The sequence below is a fragment of the Nematostella vectensis genome, chromosome 13, assembly GCF_932526225.1.
Source record: "Nematostella vectensis chromosome 13, jaNemVect1.1, whole genome shotgun sequence".
Taxonomy (NCBI): domain Eukaryota; kingdom Metazoa; phylum Cnidaria; class Anthozoa; order Actiniaria; family Edwardsiidae; genus Nematostella; species Nematostella vectensis.
This window is the reverse complement of record NC_064046.1, coordinates 548,141-568,136: the sequence shown is the minus strand read 5'-3', so window position 1 is coordinate 568,136 and position 19,996 is coordinate 548,141. Positions and strand designations below refer to the sequence as shown.

At 38.5% G+C, this 19,996-nt stretch overlaps 1 protein-coding gene across 9 annotated transcripts; it reads left to right on the top strand.

Annotated features, from left to right (window-relative positions):
• Window positions 1–2,897: 2,897 nt before the first annotated feature.
• Window positions 2,898–19,400, top strand: LOC5521479 (sodium- and chloride-dependent transporter XTRP3). 9 transcript variants are annotated; one of them, XM_048721008.1, is made up of 12 exons: window positions 4,093–4,258; window positions 5,257–7,362; window positions 8,335–8,396; window positions 9,606–10,443; window positions 11,247–11,639; window positions 12,182–12,270; window positions 12,613–12,726; window positions 13,481–13,849; window positions 14,327–14,534; window positions 15,731–15,887; window positions 17,063–17,225; window positions 18,382–19,400. In XM_048721008.1, the coding sequence occupies exons 4-12, from the start codon at window positions 9,675–9,677 to the stop codon at window positions 18,721–18,723; spliced, it is 2,604 nt and encodes an 867-aa protein (XP_048576965.1). In that variant the 5' UTR covers window positions 4,093–4,258; window positions 5,257–7,362; window positions 8,335–8,396; window positions 9,606–9,674; the 3' UTR covers window positions 18,724–19,400. The 9 variants fall into 9 exon arrangements, with proteins under 9 accessions (XP_048576964.1, XP_048576967.1, XP_048576965.1 ...); XM_032366775.2 differs by having other exon boundaries at window positions 4,094–4,258; window positions 9,661–10,443; XM_048721007.1 differs by lacking the exons at window positions 4,093–4,258; window positions 5,257–7,362 and adding an exon at window positions 2,898–3,181 and having other exon boundaries at window positions 9,661–10,443.
• Window positions 19,401–19,996: the final 596 nt, after the last annotated feature.

Below are 19,996 nucleotides of genomic sequence, written 5' to 3'. Positions count from 1 at the left end.
AGGGGAGTGCTTTGTGGCTTACACAAAGGGTATTATCATCGGTATGCACCAATAAGAGAGCTTAGCGACTCCTTCATTCACTGGGCGTTTTGTTATAAAAACACAAGGATAGAGATAGGGACATTGCACTCTGTATGATATTTTTTTCACGTAACACGTTTACTTGGCAGCCCGAGAGGGTTTCTCACGTAGCCCTTCTCTAGTTCCTGGTTACTGGTCTGGCTCTTTGAGTTTTATATCGTTTTCTGCCGTTGCCGTTTTATTTGCATAAGGTTCCTATATAATTGATCGCTAATACAACGACACAGGGAATGTTTTAAAAATACAATGAATAATTTAAACTAATTCGAACTACAGCGACTAAACAAGCCATAATTTATAAGTTTTTTCGCCATCTATTTTTATTTTCGAAAAATATATAAAAATGACATTTTCTTCTACAAAATGTCGAAAGTTTATTTTAATCTCTTGGAAAAAAAGATCAAAGTAAATTAGAGCTGGAGTTTCGAACAAAATAAAAATAAAAAGGACTCTCCCGGGAATTGAAGCCGGAGCGCGCTTACGAGACAAAGGTGCTAACCACTGGGCCACCGAACCAAGTTGGAAGCCGCGCGGCGATTTAACCGAATGTAGCGCTTTTCCCTTTAGAAGCAACGGAGTTTGGTAGCAACGAGATAGTACCATGCACAAGGACGACGGCAACGGCTAGTACAACAAAATCGAAAGAGATGCTTTCGCGTTTAAAAATCGATTCAATTTAATTGTAATAAAATCAGCAAAACAATATAGTCAGGGACAGATAAAAATAGTAGCGGACGTAGTTAGGAATTTACGGTGCAAACGTCCGCGTCCTCAATTGACCGTGAAATCTGGACTTTTAACGTCGTGGTTTGGTGGAAATCGGCTGAAATTTATCAGACAGAACGCATTTTCATGTGCTGCTATTGAATTCTGAATCAAATCTGATGCCGTCTTCCACGTTGCCGTCGTCGTTGCTTAACCCTTCCACTCCTGGGTACTTTTGAGCAAAATTGTAAGAAAAACCTTAAAGTTTCCAACAATGCACTGCGGTGCCTTTTCTTTGTAGCGACGGCACTGCTACAGCCTGTTGCTTACAACAGTTTTGCTTGTAATTTGCTTAAAAATTACTGCTTTTTCACATCTTGAGAGTGCCTTAGCACATCATAAAGTCTATTAGGCATAATTAATGCTGTGCTTATGGATGTTTGCACGCTGAGGTTGATTCAATGGGATAATTCCTTGTCTGGGCTTCACCAAGTGGAAAGGAATTATTTAGTGAATGGCCTCATACTCTCCAATGTGGGCCATCTTTGCTATCCAATCTTATTAAAAAATTGTTTTCAGGCTTATTCTGGGTTCCTTGGACCTGGAAATGTTTTGTTTGGCTTCGGGGCAAAGAGACTTATAAAAAAATGTTATGATTCTGGGGGAGGAGATTGCCCGCCTGTCTGTCAAGGTGTTTCCAAGACTCCCATGATGCAGTGCAGGCATGCAAAATAAGCTAAAGGTCCCTAGTACTTACTAAACGCCACCAAGACGACGACTGCAAGGAGACAAAATGCCTTATGCTCAGCCCTCAATTCCCAATGAATTTCGATAAAAATTCACTCGTTTTTGTAATCCCAAAAGAGCAAAAAACAAGCCAAGAGCCTTATTTCTAACATAGGGGATGTCTGGTTTTCAAAACAGAATTCCCCGCTGTGATTTGGCGACAAACAGCTGAAATGTATCAAACAGAGTCCATTTCAGAGGGCGTTACACTTCTGCAGAAGTGGATCTAGCTTTTGGCTAAAAGGGGGGTTGGAACCAAGGACAAAAGGGGAGTGCTTTGTGGCTTACACAAAGGGTATTATCATCGGTATGCACCAATAAGAGAGCTTAGCGACTCCTTCATTCACTGGGCGTTTTGTTATAAAAACACAGTGATAGAGATAGGGACATTGCACTCTGTATGATATTTTTTTCACGTAACACGTTTACTTGGCAGCCCAAGAGGGTTTCTCACGTAGCCCTTCTCTAGTTCCTGGTTACTGGTCTGGCTCTTTGAGTTTTATATCGTTTTCTGCCGTTGCCGTTTTATTTGCATAAGGTTCCTATAGAATTGATCGCTAATACAACGACACAGGGAATGTTTTAAAAATACAATGAATAATTTAAACTAATTCGAACTACAGCGACTAAACAAGCCATAATTTATAACGATTCCTTTACTCATCGCAATAGAGGGTAGACCACAAATTTAGCCACAATTGTTAGTTAACGCGGCGCTGGTTTGCAAGAGTACAAAATCTCGAAAACACTACAACACGAAGCAAGCCAATAAGGTTGAAGCCATCTTTAATAAAATTTAAAAAAAGTCTTCAAGTTTCTTTGTTTTCTTTTATTTAGAAGTTTGTGGCTCAAATGGTTGGATTACAAGTGCTACTTCAGCCATATACCGCTAGAGAAAGAACCTTCCCCAGCTGGAGGCCACTAGGAGCCATGTTTTTTAAAGCTACGATACTTCTTTTTTGTTTATATGCACCGTCCAATTTGAAAATACCCTTAGGGCTAGAAAATAGTGAGTCATCATTGCAATGCAGCAATAGCAAGGTTGGGTTGAGTTGTTATGAAAAAAAGAGAAGGAATTAATGTAGTATAGTAGTTTCGTTAGGCTAGTAGAGACTGCGATTTGCTATTTAGTCTGTACAAAATAATTGTAGCAGTTGTACTAGAGGAATTTTCATTATGGGTTGTTTATAAAAGTATGCGACACAGGGCGGGTTCTGCTTTTATTTGTAGACTCAATACTTAGATTCAAGAATAGAGGCGCCCAATACCTAACTAATAGTTGTAATTATAAACCGGATGGACGCTATATCTCAGGTCCGCGTCAAAACTAATCATAAGAGAGACAAATAAGGCCGATGGAGCTTCACCTCCATAAATTGCACCGAACATTTTCTTATTCAAAGTTCGTGCATCATGTAAATCATACAAGCATTGTAACGGGGTTATTACGTTTCCATAGAAATCTGTTGCCTGTCCAATTGATTGGGATTGGGATAATCGCTAGAGGTAGTTCTTCGTAAAGCCTTTTTAGTACTCTAACCTAACAAGACATCACGCAAAATTTCACACTAGAGGAATGGCGCGACGTCAGTCATAAATACCACAAGGGGTAAGTGTGTCGCAATTCTATCCTTGTCACTATTATATCAGGCGTTTATAGATAACACCTGAATAGTTTCCAAAGTCCAAAGCTAAAATTCTTGAAGGGAGGAGAAAGCTATGGGATATAGATCCACGACTAATTATTTATATACAAATCATTTATGTTATAACTATCAGTTTGCTTGATCGAATTTGTATGAAGGATGAGACCTTTAGGATCTGAAATCCCGTCTATTTTAAACAAACTTTTTTTTAGTTTGTCACAGTCTCCAGGGAATCGATTGTAGAGAAGAGAATGTCAAAAAACCTATCTAAAAAATTATGGTTGTTATTTTTCTTTCCTTATCAAAAAATAAAACTCAGAAGAAGACCTAGATTTAGATATATTCCCACGTAAAAGACTGAGAAAAAGGTATCATGTTTATCTAATACCATTTGATATTTTTAAAGAAAAAAACCATCGACGCATGCGCATAAACAGAAGACGCAGCTGGCTATAATCATGCGATAGAAATTTGCTTTGTCATTTCGCACCTACACTGAACTGCATTGGAAAAATGAAAATAAATAATTGTCGGTCCTAAATTGGGAAGTCCTAATAAGGACGAAACAGCTGTCCATGGTTGCCGAACTGCACGGGTAATAGACTGTGCTAGCGTCCCGTCTTGGCCCGACTGGTGCCAATGTGTGTATGCTAGTGTGCTTCTAAAGTTCACTAAATTGGGAGCACGCCTTCATGATGACAACAATAGATAAAATACAAAAAAATAATAATAATAATAAGACAAGAAATCATAGTCCCAAATACTGTCAAAACCCCTTTTTTGATAAACAATATTCTCTCTTGAATAAAAATGAATACTAATGCTATGGTTTAATATTCATTAAGTACCAGCAGCTCGAATAATAGAATGGGGATAATTAGATATGACATATATAAAAACACTGAGAGAGTTTTGACTATGGCCACGAGCCAACGATTTTTAACCCACCATTTCATGCAAAGTGAGTTGCGTTTCGTAGAGTTGACGAGTTTTAAAAAAGTGTGAAGGACAGTGTGTCACTGACCCAAGCAAACCATCCGGTAAGAAAAAAGGTGCAAAAAGTGCAATACATACATTCCACGTTCTGCGTTTTACTAGCGGAAGCCAATTAGGCTTATTTTCAGCTGTTCAAATTACGGGAATTGACGATACAATCTTATAAACTGAAAATCACTTTTAACAATTAGGCATTTTGCCCTTAAAGAAGCCTTACCGAGAATTTAATCGTTTTGATATAGAATCAAACTGATCTGTCTCAGAAATAGGATAAAAGTAATAATGGCGTTTTACAAATCGCCCATTTTGTTCTCGTAAGCGCTTCCAATAAACCTGACAACCTGTCAGAAAGGATACTTCCTTTGTTTGTCATGGTTTGAGCTAATTTTAAGAGCAAGAGCTAACAAATGAAGTACATTTACAATCTTTTAAACTAGTGGGAAACCGTGAAACATTCACGTTTACCAAAAGTTTTATTCTCTCAATGGATTTTATCACGTATTTTTACAGCGGCTCATTTAAAGTAGGGCCAATCAGCTTCCTCATTCTGTTATTGTGACATTAGTGTCGAATATCTCTGAATCTAACATAAGCCACTCCATATCTCGCTGATTGAAAAAATAAAAAAATAAACTAAGAAGTGTGAATGTAGGCGAGAAAGCGGAGAGGGAAATTTTTATGAACAATTACTCGCACTTGCTATGCTTGCTAATGGCGTGATCCGTGACGAGAAAGTATTGTACACAAAATTCACAACATTTAAAAGCTTACCACATATAATCAATATCTGTCGTTTTGCTCTTGCGAACACTCTTTATAACATTTTGCTTTTCATAAGAACGTCATTTCCCAAAATTCTAAGGGCATGTTCTAAAGGGCATGTTTTTTTAGATAGCAGCAAAATAGTGTTTTGCTAGTGTGATGCTTCTGAAAAGCAGTTTCATATTGTGTTTATATTAACATTCAAACTTATCATTGTTATTGATCATATGTGTAATTCTCTTTCGAATACTTCATGTAGTATGTTTTTATACACTTTCAGGCGAGAGTTGGAGCAGCCCTCGAATGGGGGAAGTGAAGTTTTCCACCCTTGCTAAGGCCTTAAAAAATGCTAAAAATAAAATGAGAACAGCCCATATCTAAAACTGATAATTATACATTTGTAAATGAAAAAGAAGATAACGTCAGCCTTCTAGACTCATCACTTAACAAATCTTCGTCTTCCTGCTTTTCGCTGCTACTAATATTTGGTAGAAAAACCTTCAGTCCGAGGCGAATCACGGTGTAGTTTTCAACTTAGTGACGGCTTTACTTGGAATTTATTGTGATTAACGGATGTTTAAATCGGGTCAGGGGTTTTGATGCGTATGGTGCAAATCTGGTTAAGATACATAAAGAATTTGCTTTTCTAGGTATCGATGGTCTTAGCTTTTAAACTAAAAACGTCACAAAGCAATTAATTCTAAACAAATACCGATCCCCACGGTGTGAATCAGTCGAAAACTTAGCTCAACATAATTACCAAATCACGCAAAACATCATTTTTCATCGGATAGATATTTCAATCAAATATCAAATATTCAAGAATATTGGACTGCAAATGTAAGAATGTTCGTAGTTTGAAAATAAACCGATGCATATTCATATTCCAAGAATAACAAACTTGCTGATCGAGATTCTTTAAGATCGTCCCCTTGGTGTCCAAGTAGGGGTTTAAGAATCAACTCAGGAATTGAAACGGGAATAAAGACACTTTCTTAGCAACCTGATGACTCTTTAATCACAGAATCTTTTGATGAGATCATTTTTTTCATGCTAATGTAGACTCTAATTTCTTTTAGTAAAGATAGTTATTAATATTATCCTGCGTGGCTTCCTTCTAAAACCACTCACACCTTTTAAATAGTTATAACAAGTTTTTTTAAGATTTAATAGTTGAAACTGGAGTTCTTTTTAATGAGTATTTGTAGAATTAAAGTAGCCAGCAAGTTTTTTGACAATGATGACGCTGTTGCACTCAAACCTCAAACCTGTTCTTGGTCGAGCCGAAACATAAGTCGAGCCGAAACATAAGTTGAGCCAAAACATAATTCGAGCCGAAACTCAGTCAAGCCGAAACATTAGTCGAGCCGAAACATTAGTCGGACCGGAACATTAGTCGAGCCGAAACATTAGTCGAGCCCAAACGTTAGTCGGACCGAAACATTAGTCGAGCCCAAACATTAGTCGAGCCCAAACGTTAGTCGATCCAAAACATTAGTCGGACCGAAACATTAGTCGAGCCGAAACATTAGTAGGACTTTAGTGGAACTTTATGGGTTTCTCAACAATTAACAAAATGCAGATCCAACAAATTGCTCAGGAGGAACATGTTATTTCATCATAGAGCAAGTCTTTTTTTGTTCAAATTGGTGTATCTAAATAATTGAACCTTTTAAAAACAACAATAACAGCCGCAGGACCTTGGTCGCGTCAACAACAACCGCAACGCTTTCAGCGACAAAATTTGCTGTTTTTGTTAATTTGTTTTTATTTTATTTATTTTTATTTTTTTTATTAGCTTCGCCACAATAGGCGGGGTAGCCGCAACAGCATGGCCATTTACTGCGTTTATATTATGTTTATATTAAACAAGATAGGGTTTACAACGGCCTAAAAGTAAACACGGTTTCAAAATATTGTTGGACCTTATAAAATTAAAAGATGTTTAATATTTTAAAGGAAGTAAAGTTGATGAATCTTAATCTGATTTTAAAATCATTTAGAATATTACTATTCATGTCCCCAGCTTTACCAGCGGCACAAGGTTGTTTTTGTCCTCCTTAATTGTGTAGAGAATGGCGCAGGTGAAAGCAGAACGAAACGGAATTTATTAAGCATTTTCGATAATTGGACCACATCGGGGTCCAAGATATTTGCAGCAAAATAGCAAATTACGTTCGCTAGAAGTTCTTATTATCTCTTGCATTAACAAACCGGGAGCCAGCGGGAGTCCATCATGACAACCCGGGAAAACACTCTATATCGGAAAAAGGGCAGAGACGTTTACGCCAATGCGGTATTCGTGCCAAAAGGGATCTGACTTGTTTATGATTCGTAGCAAATCGTCGGCGTATAGGGCGAACAAATTCTAGCCGATTTGAAAAAGGTGAGAAGCCTGATAAATTATCCTTAATGTTACCTTATTATATATTTTTTGTCTTCTGTGGACATCACCATTTAATTGTAGTTAGTAATGTGAAATGCATTTAAAAAAAGCATTCGTTGAAATCTTGAAGTGATAAGAGAAGGGAAAGTTGATTTCTGCTCAAATGAACATGGCTAGATACTGCACGGAAAATTGCACGTGATACCGTTCGAATCGAGAAGGATAAACTTAGAAAATAACGAGAAAAAATATCATTCTGATGGAAATAGAAAAATAATACTAATATTACAAATAATAATAATATAAAGACACTATTAGTATTTACTCCTGCCACCCTTGATTTTCAAGACAACAATGAGGGGAAATTTACAAACTTCGGATTAAAAACATCAATAAATAAATTTTTCATAGATTTCACCTTTGGATCAGTAATCTTAAGGCTTAAAAGCAAATTTATAAGAAACAACAAGTCTTTAAATTTGCTTTACAATAGAAAGCAGACATTTTTATCATAGCAATGCACAAAAAAACTAAGTCATATGATGCACATTTTGTCTTCTTTTAATTTAAGCTTCTTACAGTAAATAAATAAAAACAGCTAAAAAGTATTGGGTCTTAAAGAAAAGAAATGTCGAAGTTGTTTGTTGACTGTTGGGCAAAGCTTTTCTAACATCCAAACAAAAGAGGAACAAATAAGAAAAAGCAGCTAAATATACAAAGGAAACAAGTATTAAAAACGGGTTACCAGGGTATTTTCATCAAGCTTCAAAGACTATGTTTTGATCTCAACTAAGAATAAAAATTACGTGTAGCCTTAATAAAAAGTCCAAACGTACAATTAGCATGTGAAAGCGGATTTTGAATTAATTCTGCGACTTATTAGTAGAGACCGAGATGAAGCGCTCGTTTCCAATGCAAAGGAAGTTAAAAGCATTAATATTTGTGCTGCTTTATATATCTATTTTTTTCAAGGCGGTGCAAAACGACACGAGCAGTAAAGGTCCTTCCTGTCAAGCTATTTCTGATGTAAAAAGGTAAATTTTAATGATAGTCTTAATAATCGAAAAAACACAGCAACCATTATCGTTTGCTCCATAATTGATGTTACTCAAAACAAAGTCAATAGAAACGCGTCTACCTTTCTGCGAAGCTTTCTATAGAACGTCACAGATACAAAACACTTTTCCAAGCGAATAAAAACATGAATTGGAAATTAAAACAAAAGAATCCCGCTTCTACCGAAATTACATATCAGTGGGAGAAATATCGGTCCGTCAAATTAAATTTTTTATCAATTATGATAGGATATTCAGAAACAGTCAATTTTAGATCGTATTCTGGCAATTTCGTGCTTGGTGCGGCGAATGCTGAACTGTGTGGAATTAAAGATTGTGAATTTGATAATGTGAATTTCAGGTGGGTTGTATACAGTACTATGTGAGAAAGCGATAGATACTTATAATATTCTACAGAAAAAGAAATAATTATTGGGAATATAAAAACACAAGAATATTTACCTATTTTTAATTCGTATCATTCTACGGCAATTTTATATTTGTGTTAAACGTTTATTGTTTCTCGCATCACCATGCAAGGGCAGTTATATAATTTCATGAGAAGTAAGGTTTATATAATTCTGCTGAAGCCTTAGAATCCTATGAGCTTGCAACAGGCTATTTACAATGCTATTTACATAGGAGTTTAGCATTTGCTACTGTTTAGACGGATGCAGTAGAACGCGTTTTCGAGATTTCTAGTTTTGATTTAAAAATAATTGTTTACGTCTGGGGTTCTAGATAAGATGGGTTCATGTCTAAGTGCCAGTACTTGGTTTGCATCAGTTTACAGGCATACTCGAAGTTAAAAAAATACATTATCATGGAAGTGGTTTCCCCTTCCTTATTGATCAATATTCAAGTATTAATCTTCATTTCCTTTTGTATATGGTCATAGCTTGAGGGCACAATCGTATATTGGATTATTTCCTAAATCCTTTCTAAATTCAATCTCATAAAGCTCTAGAAAGATGTCTTAAAGGATAATCTTTTATTGTCGATTTCCTCCAAGAAGATATCACTTTTTCTTCGATTCCCGACAAAAACAAAATTAATAATCAATGCTTGAAAGTCCCAACTTATAAAACAAACAAAGCCATACGAATTTCAGTTTCAAATGTACCAAGTAATGGAATACTTAAGCACATCATCTAGAAAATGATACACGCGTCAAATTGTTATTCCTAGATTCGACATTTGGAAGCTGAGAAAAAAAAAAGAGATATTGCTTTACTTCCTGTAGATAAATAAGCCGAGATGAGTTCTTCTGAGAGTGGAAAGATCACAGACAGAGATCTCGGTACAGGTGGAGTCAATTCGCTGCCTTATATGAGCGACCCAGTCGTCGCTGCTTACATACGACAAAACAAGGAGAACCAGGGTGAATCAAGGACGTCTTGTCAAAGCCAGCTAAATCAGAATGGTGTCAGTGATGGGATGAATAGCAAAAAATGCAAAAACGGTGGAGCAAATAGCAACACAAATGGAACTTCGAGTGGAATGTGTAACCACAACAAAACTTTGCAGCGCGAGAACCATGAATTAGGAATACCACACAAACTAGGAATTTCTGGGAATGGACTTTGCAGTACTTCAGCGAAAGAGCACAGTGGTCCTAGAGGCACGAGCGAGTTGCAAAATAGTGACATTCGGCACGGCAGAACTCAGCATAATGGAATTATAGCAAACGGAGAAATAAACGGTGGATTCTCAGCGACATCTACTGACCTAACTATCGAAGCATCTCATTCAAATAACAACTCCGACAGAAAAGGCGCACCACTAATTAAGGGGAAAATAGCGCACCCACGGAGAAACCACCATGAAACGAACTACGCGGACTTGATCAAGATACAACACATGCAGAATAGAGCTCGCACGAAGAGCTTGCTCTCCCCTGGAATGCTCTTGAACAGAGATCCCCCTTATAAACGGAAGCTGGACTATTTTGGCGTTATGATGTCTTATATGCTTGGGGTCGGTAATGTGGTGAGGTTTTCTCAGTTATGTCACAAACACGGGGGAGGTGAGTCTTAGAGCCATCAGAAAGAAGTTGATATGATTATCAGGCGCGTACACAGGGGGTGCGCAGGATGCGCGCACCCCCCCCCCCCCCCTGGCGCAAAAGGGTGGGACATTTCTCATCAAATAATCTTCAAATTCCATGCATTTTCCATATAATAGCTACGACTCTGTAGCCCCCCTTCCCCCCCTCTCCTCTGCCAATCCTGAGAACGCGCCTGATTATAATGACAATTATTATGATAATTTTAGAATGATAAAATTGATAATGATGAAATTATAATTATGAAATGATAATTTTGAAAATGATAATGAAATGCTAATTATGAAAACGATAATGATGAAATGGTAATTTTGAAAATGATCATTTTGAAAATGATAATAATGAAATGATAATTATGAAAATGATAATAATAAAATGGTAAGGATAAAAGGTTTATGTAAAAATGATAATGAAAATGATGCTGATAATGATGACAAAAGTAGTGGCTCTTGTAATGGTAGTTGCTGCTGATAGTGGTGGTGTTAATAATGATGATGATAATGATGATGATGATAATAGTAGTGGTCCTTGCGATAGTGGTGGTAGTGACCATGTTGATGATGTTGTTGATGGTTGCGAGGATGAACGGTGGTGGTATTGATGATGGTGAAAGAGGTGATGATATTCATGGTATGGTCAATTGGTAATTGAACGGCACAAAAAAAAAACGCTCAACAAAAGCAAAAAAAAAAAAAAATTGGCAAACAAAATCGATATTCTAAATAAACCCCATTGCATACTCGTCTCCTTTTCTTTCATCCCAGTCGCGTTTTTCATTCCATACATCCTGATGCTCATGCTTGAAGGAACTCCTCTTCTCTGCCTTGAAATGGCCGTGGGACAGCGATTCGGAAAAAAATCCTTGGTGCAAGCATGGGGTGACCTTAAACCGAACCTGTCCGGATTAGGCTTGGCCGCTATCATCGAAAACACCATCGTCCTTTTTTATTACAACGTCCTGGTCACGTGGTGCCTGTACTACTTTGTGCAGTCGTTAAGAGGGACTTTGATATGGGAGCCATGTGGGATCACCTCAAGCGTTCAAGGAAACCAAACGTCGCAGATCGTCGAAACAGAATGTGCAAAGGCGGGAGCAGAGAAGTACTTTTGGTACCGGAAGTCGCTGAATATCTCCGATGACATAAACTCCTCTAGCGGTAAGAAAAATAGTTTACAGTTAAACTTCTCTATATTCAACAGAATTCTCCGCAACGTCTTTTTAGTTCCCTTTTCTCTCGTAAAGATATCCACGTCATCAGTAGTAGCATTAAGCAGTGTCCAGTAAAGATTGATGATTAAATAACTTGTAAAGCTTTTGGGCAAGGTCTCTGAAGACATTTCCGCTTGCATTTTCTTTTTAATAAATTTAATAGATCATAAAAAAATTTCAGGTTTTCTGAAGACATTTCTGATTGCATTTTCTTATTAATAAATTTAATAGATCATTAATAAATTATAATCATAATAATTTATAATAAAGCTGGTATGCTAAGTTACGAGAGCGTAGATACAACGTGGGTACGAGAAGGCATAGAAGGCGCCTCAGGCAGCCGCCGTACGACTCATGGCTGATCACGGATCACAGCTAAGATCGAAATAGTTTTTGTTTTCTTTTGTGGCGGGAGGAAAACCGGACAAAAAAAAGAAAGGAAAACCGGAGAACCCGAACTGCACCATCAATATAGCCTTTTTTTACCAGGTGTGAATATGTTTATGTACCTCTTTGTGTTCATGGCCTGGACATCCGCCTGGTTGCTAAGCATGAGAGGAATACGCCGTTCATCTAAGGTAACACGTGGTAGTATTAGTCACGTGGCAATTGGTCAAGATAATGTGTCATTATCTATTTCTTTTTCACCTCCACCATTCGTCGTTATCGTCAATTTTATAATCATCGTCGTCATCATCAAAATAATCTTTTCTATATAAATTATTTCTATTAGCCGTTTTGACGATTCTTCTCAGCATAACCATGATCATCATTAAAATAATAATCATCATCATTAATCGAAACGATTTCTTATACTATTGTAGTTGTCCGGTTTTGCAGCTGGAGTAGATTTTCTTGCTCGCCACCACCAACACCAACGCCACCACTTACTTTATTTTTCCCTTTTTTCATTTTTTTAGCTAATGTGGCTGATTCTTGTGCTAATCGTCGTAGAGTTTGTCATATTCTTTTTCTTCGCTGTTGATCTGAAAGGCTGGACGTATGGTTTGTCGTTGTTATTCAGCTTCGATAGGGTAAGTACTTGTTAAAGACTTGTGATTTCTTAGCAGAAATGGTAGCAGATAAAACGTCAAGTATGGGGTATGCGATTACGCTATCCCCATAAGCATAAAAACTTACCTCGTATTCTTTATGAAGAGCATGAAATAAATTGGTTTAAATATCCACACTACCAGTACATTTACGTTATACTTGTTGAATATTAGAAGGTTCCCCTTGAACCATTTTCAAATCCGATCCTTTAGATCCAAAATCTTCTTTAGAGTACCTGTCTAATAATAGGGACCTTAAGCAAAGACGACGGCAATGTGGAAGACGAGGGCAGAAAACAATGGAATTTGATTCAGGATTGAACAGCTGCATGCATGTGAAATGCGTTGTCTGATAAATTTCAGCCGTTTACCACCAAATCATGACGTGAAAACTCCGAGTTCCACGGTCATTTGAGGACGCGCACGTTTGCACTGTAAACTCCTCTAACTACATTCGCTACTGTAGAAGTGATGTCCTTAGTTTATTTTCATCCGTCTCTGGCTATATTGTTTTGCTGATTTTATTGCAGTTAAATTGGAATTGATGGTCAAACGCGAACGCATCTCTTTTGATCTCGTTACCCTAGCCGTCGTCCTTGATAAAGGTCCCTAATAACTAGTCTGATTACCAGTGTAGCAGAACCATTGGTAGCCTTATTTTCTAGAAATTATCAAATGTATTTACTGGTCTAATAGATCTGTTCTATAGCTCATCTAAAAGCGATTCTCATTTCAGCTGGACACTTTAAAAAGTATCGATGTCTGGCTGGACGCGGCAGGCCAAATCTTCTACTCAATGGGGATAGGTTACGGAAGTAACATTCTCTTCTCCAGCGGCAACAATCACGACAACAACTTGTTCAGCGACGCTATTGTGTGCTCCCTTGCAAACTCTGGCACATCCATATGGGCAAGCATTATCATGTTCTCATTCTTTGGGTATCGTGCCCACTACAAAATGTCCACATGCAACGAGGCCCTCACATCCAACAGCACGCGGGAAATTGCCTCTTTCATGTTCGCTTCCAATATTCAGGGTAATTCTACCGTGCAGGCTCTGGCGGAGGGAACCCAAAACTGCAGCAGGGAGTATTTTCTTGGACAGGTGAGAGTCTAGTATTATTAGCATTACTCGTATTATTAGAATGATTCTTCTTAGAAAAATTCCAAGAATAGGGAATGGGATGAATTCTTAAAAAGTTCCAAGAATAGGAATGGGATGAATATCTAGATTTAAATAATTTCAATTTCTAAAGAAATCCACTTTTTCCTAAAGGCAATTTTCTCATATCATTGTTGTTGGCTTGAGTGTTAAGCATTCTCGGATGACACAATTCCACCCGACATGAACATGACAATCGTAAATTCTCAAAACCTTCTGGCGGGCATTAGTATTATTGGAATACGTCAAGCCTTCGAGATTGTTAAACTTATTCCTATCGTAGATTGCTTTCTCTTATTTTCTTAAAGCTTCCGGAGGCCATGTCTCTCGTGTTTGTCTGGATACGTAAAGCCTTCGCCCAGACCGTGTACAGTAATAAGTCACACTAACACGTTCTATTGTTCTATTATTCCTCTAAAGCTCCCAGAAGGCATGTCTCTCGTGTTCGTCGGCATGAGTCAGGCGTTCGCTGAGATGATCGACTCCACGGTTGTGTGGGCGGCTCTGTTCTTCCTCCTCATCTTCCTTCTCGGCACGTCTAGCGTCCCAGGAATGGTGCACGTATTGGTAGACGCCGTCATGGAGTTCCATCTTGTACCCAAAAGGCTCAGCAGGCCAGCCGTTTGTGGTAAGTAATAGTAGGTACCTTAAGCAACTCACGACGACGACTAGGACAACGAAATCGAAAAAGATGCGTTCGCGCTTGGCGATTAATTTCAATTTAATTGCAATAGACAATATAGCCAGAGACAGATAAAAATATACTAAAGACATCACTTTTACATTAGCGAACGTACTTAAAGGAGTTTACAGGGCAAACGTTGTTGCCCTCAATTGACCCTGAAATTGGGAATTCTGTGCTAAGTCTCAGCGAACCTTCGCACAGAAAATATTCTACATAAACAACACACAAGGTGTGAGAGTGATGCGTACCAGTTTATTGGAAACTATATTATAAGTTTAATGTAAAAATATAAAACATGTTCAAGTATCAACTAGCAGAAAACTGGGAAAAAACAACCCCGGAAAAAACGACGCGTTATGCAAACTGGTAAGGTCAAGTGAAAGACAAATGTAATTAGCTAAATATATAAGCATGAGTGAACCTCTAGGGAACGCAAGGCGCGAATTTCGAATGCCCAACATAAACACACTTTTCACGTTGTAGTTTGGAATTCAGAATCAAATTCCATTGTTTCTCCATTGTCGTCGTCCACGTTCCCGTCGTCGTTGCTTAAGGCCATAATCAAGTTTTACGATTCTGCGCAAAACAGATTCAAACAAAGTATGTATATTGCCAAACAAGCTACCCAGATACTCTCAATCGAATACTGTAAACAAAGCATCAGGCTTAAATCGTGGTTAGCTATTTTTATTCTAAATCAACACTCGTATTTTCCAATGTAATCAATAAGAAAGGATTGGCTCATCGACATTCTTGCAAAAACAATACCATCTCCCAACATTTTCGTGGTCTTTCGGCCATATGCTCTAGTAATGTTGACAATGTTGCACGAGTTTTGTAATGGGACCAAGTAACCTATTAGAAAATCTTGCTTGCCGTCAACTTGTTCACTTACATTGTCCTGTTTTTTTAGGTGTTGTGTGTTTCTTGAACTTTGTTCACTTTTTCTGTCCATTGTTTGAGGTGTTATTATTCACTTATCCTGTCTAGGTGTTGTGTGTTCGTTGTTCCTTTATTCTCTCCACTATTATTCTAAGTGTTGTGTGTATCGTTACTTGTTCCTTTATTCTCTTCATTATTATTCTAAGTGTTGTGTGTATCGTTAACTTGTTCCTTTATTGTCTTCATTATTATTCTAGGTATTGTATGTATCGTGTTCTGCATGGCGAACATACTCTTCGTACAGTCGATGGGAATCTATCTCCTGGAAATCATCGACTCGGCCAGCGGTTTCCCTCTTCTGGTGATTGGCTTCTGTGAATGCATCGGGCTTTGCTACGTGTATGGCTTAGATAAGTGAGTATCACAAATGCACTGGGACCGGTTCCTGACAGGCCAATTAAAGCCGCATTGTCACCAGTTTATTTCCGGTCGATTACGTAACAATCTCCGATTATTTTTAACGGAAAACGCTAAAAATATTTCAAAATATTGAAAGCAGTGTTTATTGGAAGTTTCTTTGAGGATGTGATTGATAATTTAGAGCGGATGGCCTGTTTAATATCTCGGATTTTAATAGATTCTTTTGTCTTTTGACGGTAAAGGTTTCCGTCGGACCTCCGGAAGTAAACTGGTGACATTGCGGCTTTAACTTAAACCTAGATCAGCGCCTAATCCCGCTAATCGTAGGTTAGCTAGCCTACGACTCACCGTTCCCGAAAGCCAAGTAATCCCCCGATTTACTAACCTCGGATGAAGTGAGTGAGAAACTGGTTTGACGAGTAAAATTCACACAGGATACCCAGCAGATCAATAGAGAGCAACTCAAATTTATCTTTGGTGGTTTTATTTTCGCAGAGAAGCCCCGAAACACCTCTACATCGCCTGTAATTACTTCCATTTCATTGCCAAAAATGTAATTTGCAGGATTCGAATTGGTGTGTGTCACTGGCGAGACAGATTCATTTCAAGTATAAATTTCATGTAACTTTCTGTCTGTCCCAGCACAATTTTCGAGTCAGCATCGCAACGAATTAAGAAACATTTAAGAAACCATGTAAAGCCTTGTAAATTTATATTTTTGCCCAGTGGAAGGTCGCATAACAAAGCGAAATGTTAGGACATTTGATCCCAACAATGTTTCTGTGTTTCGTCTTTTTTGTCGGCAACTTCATTTTATGAAACTTTAGTTCTACTACAAAGTTTGGGAGGCCTGTGTTACGCCAACTAAACCGTAGGTTGACGAATTAACCCATCTCGCGAGCAGGGTTACCTTCAAACTAACCCAGAGTTAGCGTTAACCAGCGTTTCGGGAACAGAACTAATCCGGGGGCCTTGCGCTAATCGACTTTTTAGGAACCCTGACCTGGGCTTTACTTCATGTATGGCTAATTCATCTTCCTGCGTCGAGATCCTACAAACGGCCATTTTTATTTCGGGTTTAAATTTAAAAGGTGTCAATTGTGGGCGGTCCGACCCCTTGTTTAGTGCGCTTTCGTGTTTTAAGTGAACCCTAATTTTCGTCTCCGCAGGTTTTCTAAAGATATTGAGCTTCTAACGGGAAGTGCGCCAGGTTGGAAGTGGAAGCTATGCTGGAAGTTCATATCTCCCATCATAATCCTGGGTGTGATAGTAGGAGGCATGATAGATATGATTCAGCACGAGAGAACTTACAAGGCGTGGGATAAAGACAAGGTGAGTAGTTAAGCCATGTTTACACTAGACGCGAATAAGGTGATTCAGCACGAGAGAACTTACAAGGCGTGGGATAAAGACAAGGTGAGTAGTTAAGCCATGTTTACACTAGACGCGAATAAGGTGATTCAGCACGAGAGAACTTACAAGGCGTGGGATAAAGACAAGGTGAGTAGTTAAGCCATGTTTACACTAAACGCGAATAAGGTGATTCAGCACGAGAGAACTTACAAGGCGTGGGATAAAGACAAGGTGAGTAGTTAAGCCATGTTTACACTAGACGCGAATAAGGTGATTCAGCACGAGAGAACTTACAAGGCGTGGGATGAAGACAAGGTGATTGGTTAAGCCATTGTTACACTATACGCGAATAAGGTGATTCAGCACGAGAGAACTTACAAGGCGTGGGATAAAGACAAGGTGAGTAGCTAAGCCATGTTTACACTAAACGCGAAAAAGGTGATTCAGCACGAGAGAACTTACAAGGAGTGGGATAAAGACAAGGTGAGTGGTTAAGCCATGTTTACACTATGCGCGAAAAAGGTGATTCAACATGAGAGAACATATAAGGCGTGGAATAAAGACAAAGTGAGTAGTTAAGCCATGTTTACACTGGATAAAAAAATGTTATTCAGAGAAATTACAAGGCATGGGATAAGGCAAGGCACGTACCGAGGCCACGTTCACACTGATGCGAAAAGCGGTGATTTAACACGAGCGGACTTGCAGGACTTAATAAGAACGAGATAAATGGCAAGGTATATAGCTTAATAAGCCACGTCCATAATAAACAGAAAACACACTGCCAGTAGACATGATTAAACGAGAGCTAGAAACCTCAGGCTGCTAACCAGTCTAGTCCAATCCGTTCAGGCCGTCCAGTCCAGTCCGTCGGTCAACAATAAGCCTTTAGCGGAATTACAAAAGGCTGAAGAGTTGCATGATTCCTGGCTTCTGGTGTGGGATCTACGGAGGTCTGTATATATGCTACTCAAGAACCGCACATTCTATGGTTCCATATGTTATCCGCTTTATTTATTAGAAAAATCATAAAGCTTCGGCCTTTAAAATGGCCCATGGGAATCACGGCATGATCAAACATGAACCGTGAAGCATTTCAATACCATGAAGTTAAATACGAATGCTCCCTTTGTAGGGCCAGACGACCAGCAAACCTTACCCTGACTGGGCGAGCGTGCTCTACTGCTTCGTGACGATACTCCCTATAATGTGCTTATTCTTTCCGGTCTTCAAGAAAGGCTTTTACAAATGCTTTAATAAAAGAACGCTCAGATCGATCGCATCAGAATGCGGCTTATGCAAAGCAGTGTACGAACGCTACCGGAAGTACAGCAACAGCCACAGAAGGGCGGGAAGCTATAACGTCACTTCCGCTCTAAAAAAGTCGGATTATATTAATGATTACGCAGTCGAAAACGACGGTGTTGAACTCGAGGAAAGCAACAGACAACAGACGACGGCAAAAAGCAACAGATAAGAGACATAGCCGTATGCGCAGGCGCATATAGATCGCCGTCACGATTTAAGCCGGAAGTTGGACAAATCGCAGCTCGGAGAAACCGGCAAACGTTTAATTTTATTCTTAAAGCCGCATTATCACCACGGAAAACGCGAAAAATATTTCAAAATATTGAAAGCAGTGTGTTTATTGGAAGTTTCTTTGAGGATGTGATTGATAATTTAGAGCGGATGGCCTGTTTAATATCTCGGATTTTAATAGATTCTTTTGTCTTTTAACGGTTGAGGTTTCCGTCGGACCTCCGGAAGTAAACTGGTGAGAATGCGGCTTTAAAGCACGTAGATCCGCCTTGCGTGACGCGTGGTTTCGTAGGCTATGAAACCATATGCAAATGGATGTTCATCCCAGTAGTTGATTAAATCTGCTGGAATCACGGTGAATTTAAATCCATCCTTCAATTAAAAAAATTTTGGTCAAAATAAGACGCCTTTATTTGCTTGTAGATTTCGTATATAATTTTGCTAAGTAAAACTGTAAATACCGTATCCATTACTTTTCTTCGGTTTCCATGCCTTGTCGGAGTTGAAAGGGTTATCAAATACCAATAGTCATTTAAGCGTCGCAAATTTTGATATCATCAACATTCTTTCTTTTTTACAACTCAAAACGTACTCAATAAACATTATATGTTTAAAGTTTTTATTTCTTTAAATCTATACGCTGCGCTCTTTATTCACCGCAGCTATAGCTATCGCAGCGTAGCTATCGCTCTTCTATAGTTTATTGCAAAGGTAAGGACAGGGTCTAGGAGAGTCTGGCGAAAGTGACTTTTTGTCTCCTTTATAGTGCGACACCACCCCGACAGAGCAAAAAATGAAATTTTCCAATTATTAATATATAAGCTTAAGATTCCGCATACAAGAAGTTCCTCTGACCAAAAGTTTATTTCAAAATTTTAAAGAAATTTAGGAGATATAAAATTTAGATATTAGCGAGCAAAGTTGGCTTAATTTCTGATCAGAGCCCGATTTCTCCCTACAAACGAGGAGAATTTATACTTTGAACATTTGAAAATTGCACTTAAAGCCTCATATCTCGAGGACGAATCCATTAGAGAAAAACGCTTTTTGATATGGTGGTTAACATGACATAAGGAACCTCTATGGAAAAATTCAAGCTTACCGAAGTTTACCAGACCTTATTTTGGGAAAACTTGCCATTTTTTGGCTCTGCCCACCACCCTCCTTTTCGCGGCTACAGCCCCCCTACCTACTCACCCCTACCTACTCCC